Source organism: Octopus bimaculoides, chromosome 26 (genome assembly GCF_001194135.2).
Source record: "Octopus bimaculoides isolate UCB-OBI-ISO-001 chromosome 26, ASM119413v2, whole genome shotgun sequence".
Classification (NCBI taxonomy): domain Eukaryota; kingdom Metazoa; phylum Mollusca; class Cephalopoda; order Octopoda; family Octopodidae; genus Octopus; species Octopus bimaculoides.
Window position 1 is genome coordinate 22,630,239 of NC_069006.1, and position 3,673 is coordinate 22,633,911.

Here is a 3,673-nt window from a genome sequence, read left to right on the forward strand (position 1 = left end):
TACTGCATTGAATTTACTCATGATGGCTGCTGGGTAAGTGTGAAGTGCTTCAAAGTCCTTTGTGGTCACTTTATTCTTTTAGTATACTAAATACCATAAATCAGTGGTTCTCGACCATTTTTTGCCTATGGACCCCATAAATTACTTTTTCTCTTTTTTTAAACAACACTTTAGGGGTGACTCTAAAATTATCAAAAGCAATATCGCTGTACTTGTTAGCGAGGGACTGGGACCACGAGCTGAGAAAGATTTCAGAATTGCTAAGGATACATGTTTGGCTCTTATGAAGATTGGTTCTGCCCAAAAGGTTTGTCTTCAATTAACTTTTATATAATTTCATTTCATGTTGTTATTGTTGAACTCCATTGCAGTTCTAGCTGAATAGACTATCTTTTGGTTACGTGAATGAGGGTTTCAGTTCATCTGGTCAAAGAGAACATCCTGCTTGTGAAATTTAATGTGTAAGTGGCTGAGCACTCCACAGACACGTGTACCCTTAATATAGTTCTCATGGATGTTCAGTGTGACACAGAATGTGACAAGGCTGGCCCCTTTTGAATTACAGGTACAACTCACTTTATCCAGTTGAATGGACTGGAGCAATGTGAAATAAAGTGTCTTGCTCAAGGATACAACGCATCGCCAGGAATTGAACTCATGACCTTCTGACTGTAAGTTGAATACCCTAACTGCTAAGTCATGTGCCTGTGAAGGCTGAACAGACTGATGATCAAAGGTGTTCCAGTCATGACCATTCCATGTAAATTGTTTTTAACAACTTACCTATTACTATATCCATACACAATGGGCTTCTTTCAGTTTCCATCTACCAAATCCACTCACAAGGCTTTAGTCAGCCCAAGGCTATAGTAGAAGACACTTGCCCAAGGTGCCACGCTCTGGAACTGAACCCGGAACCATATGTTTGAGAAGCAAGCTTCTTGTTTGTCTTCCACCACTACTTGGCAACTGGTGTTGGTTTGTTTACTCCCTGTCACTTAGCAGTTTGGTAAAAAAAATATCAATAAAATAAGTATCTGACTTTAAAACCAAGTACTGGGTTGGTTTGTTCAACTAAAATCCTTCAAAGTGGTGCTCCACTCTGGCCACAGTCTAATAATGATTGAAACTAGTCGAAGATAAAAGCTGACCATTCTTGCTATTTCTTCCTCAGCAAATTGGAATGGCTGCACCACCACCCTACCGCTTAGACAGAGACCATGAGCTCTTTACGCGACTCCAGGACTTGCTTCTGACAGGTAAGAGTCTTGATTTGACTCCATGTTTTCTTTCATGTTTCTCATTCTTGTTTTTGTAATGCAACTGTTTTGCCCTTTTACCAGGGCTGTGGAGTCGAAACAAAAAGCTTCAACTTTGACTCTGACTCCTGTACTATTGGCACCTCCGACTCTGACCCCTCTTTATGTAATTAACTGATTGTGGTCTATATATCGCATAAAGCATATGCATACGTTTGTACTTTAAATAGGCCTATATGTTAGAACTGGTTTATATTAGAGAATAAAGATATTGTGAGTCAGAGTCAGTATAGTTTTACTGACTCCGACTCCAGCTACCCCTTAATTGTTTTCGACTCCATGACTCTGATTTGAATTTGGTGCATAAAGAGCCTAACGATTCTGCCAATCCTCTACCCCTAGTAATAATTATAATGGTTACTGATTAAGGTACAAGGCCAGTAACCCTAAGGGGAGGGGGATTGTTGATGCCTTCCTACACCCAGTATTTGACTTATATTTTATATTCACCCACACTTTTGTTGCCAAAGCCTGTTCTTAAATATGCTAGATTCTGTATTAAAATTGAATTTTCTTTCACCTCAGGTCTCTTTGATTTGGAAAATGAATTTTGGGTTCCTCTCTGTGACAAGGCTGTCTGCACAATTTACACTCTGTCTGAGAGTCCCGACCACAGATGTGAGCAACTGGTGAAATCTGTGGCAGAGAAGGCTCTCTCTTTGAAAACTGGTAAATATAACATCTACATAAATTTATGAGAGTGTGTGTGTGTATCTTTATGTGAAAGATATTCTGATTCTAATAAAATGTATAGTGGACTATCCAACATCACTACATGTTTCGAAGGGCATCCAGCCATAGAAACCATGCTAAATCAGACTGGAACTTAGTGCAGCTCTCCAGCTTACCACTTTCAGTCAAACTGTCTAACCCATGCCAGCAGGGAAAGCAGACACTAAGTGATGATGATGGCCACCATCCTAATCATTGTCTCAGCTTTTCCAGTTTTTTTACGATGATTCTTTTCTACTTGCAGAGACAGAAAATGATTCCGGTCCCACCTCCGGTTCCAATTGTCAAACTGGTGTGCTGGTACGGTTCGTCTTTCTCATTGGTTGTATTGCTCATAGGCAGCTAGAGCACATGGACAGAGACCTTCTTACTGAGATGAAGCGAAGAAATGCTTTGCTTGAGAAAGCTAAACTCAAAAAGAAATCCCGAAAGAATCCAGTATGTATAAGTATACTTATATAAATACATTTGCAGCAATGTTTTGTTTGTCTGTCTTAAAAGAATATCATTATTTCTCAACAAATGTTTTCCAAAATTTGCCCACAACCCCAGGTTCATCTTAGAATAAAGAAAAGAATTCTAGGTCTATCTTTCCATTGAGTAAAATCAGGAGGGCTCAAGAAAAGAGTATGTGAAAGATTGATTGATATGAGGGAGTGGTATACTACTCTTCCCTTGTCTCTCTGTCTCTTACTAACTCTCTCTCTCCCCCTCACTCTTTCTCAGTGACTCGTACTAATATTCTGTTGCTATTACATGCAAGTTATTTGGTGGGGTGAGCTGTCAGCATGTGAGACTAAATGCTTAATGGAATTTTGCCTGTCCTTCCAGTCTGAGTTCAAATTTTGCTGAGGTCAACTCTGCCTCTCGTCCTTTCAGGGTCGATGAAATCAGTACCAGTCAAGTGCTGTGGGGGTCAATGAAATTGACTAGCTCCCTTCCCCCAAAATTTCAGGCCTTGTACCTAGAGTAGAAAGGATTATATGCAAGTTATTATTAACATTGTTCACTGATTTATGACAGATGATTGAGTCCTGATTATCATTTTTAACTCAGACAATTCCCGGGTAAAGACACTGATATTATTTTGTGTTTTACTCCAGAATGTTACATCAACCACTGCCAATAGCACTTCAGTTGAGGAAGAATTAGGTCTGACAGGAGCTTCAGCAGAAGATGATGAATATGAATACATTAGAAAAGTCTGTGAAACAGAAATTCTCACAGGTAAGCATCAATTCTCCTCAAAACTGTAACTTTAAATTAATTACCAACAAGTATGCATTTGTTCCTTCTTATTTTCTTCTTTTCAGTGTTGACTTTTATTATTTTTCTTGTCCCCACCCCCACTTATAAACCATTCAATGAAATTTCACCAGAAATATTTTCATATCATTTTTTTTTTTTTTTTGTCCCCTCAGAACCTGCAACCAATTTTCATATCTATTTATATAAACTTTTGATATATTTCGGGTATTTACTTTTGACACTGAAAAACAAGCTTTATTTTTTGAGACTGAACTCAGGACATAGAAGTTTCAGGGTCTCTGTGGGTTGTTGGGTCAGTGCTGCTTAGTCTGATATTGTTTGCCAGCATTGTCAATAATCCTGCATTAAATGAA

General features: G+C 38.7%; 1 protein-coding gene across 1 annotated transcript in view; it reads left to right on the forward strand.

The window, feature by feature from the left end:
* The window catches only part of LOC106876513 (condensin complex subunit 1), a 24,973-nt gene that overhangs the window by 14,477 nt on the left and 6,823 nt on the right, over window positions 1–3,673 (forward strand). Inside the window, exons 21-26 of the mRNA XM_052976930.1 lie at window positions 2–33; window positions 175–307; window positions 1,175–1,259; window positions 1,845–1,988; window positions 2,296–2,489; window positions 3,155–3,278. Coding sequence (XP_052832890.1) covers window positions 2–33; window positions 175–307; window positions 1,175–1,259; window positions 1,845–1,988; window positions 2,296–2,489; window positions 3,155–3,278 — 712 coding nt within the window. The remainder of the gene's footprint in view (window position 1; window positions 34–174; window positions 308–1,174; window positions 1,260–1,844; window positions 1,989–2,295; window positions 2,490–3,154; window positions 3,279–3,673) is intronic.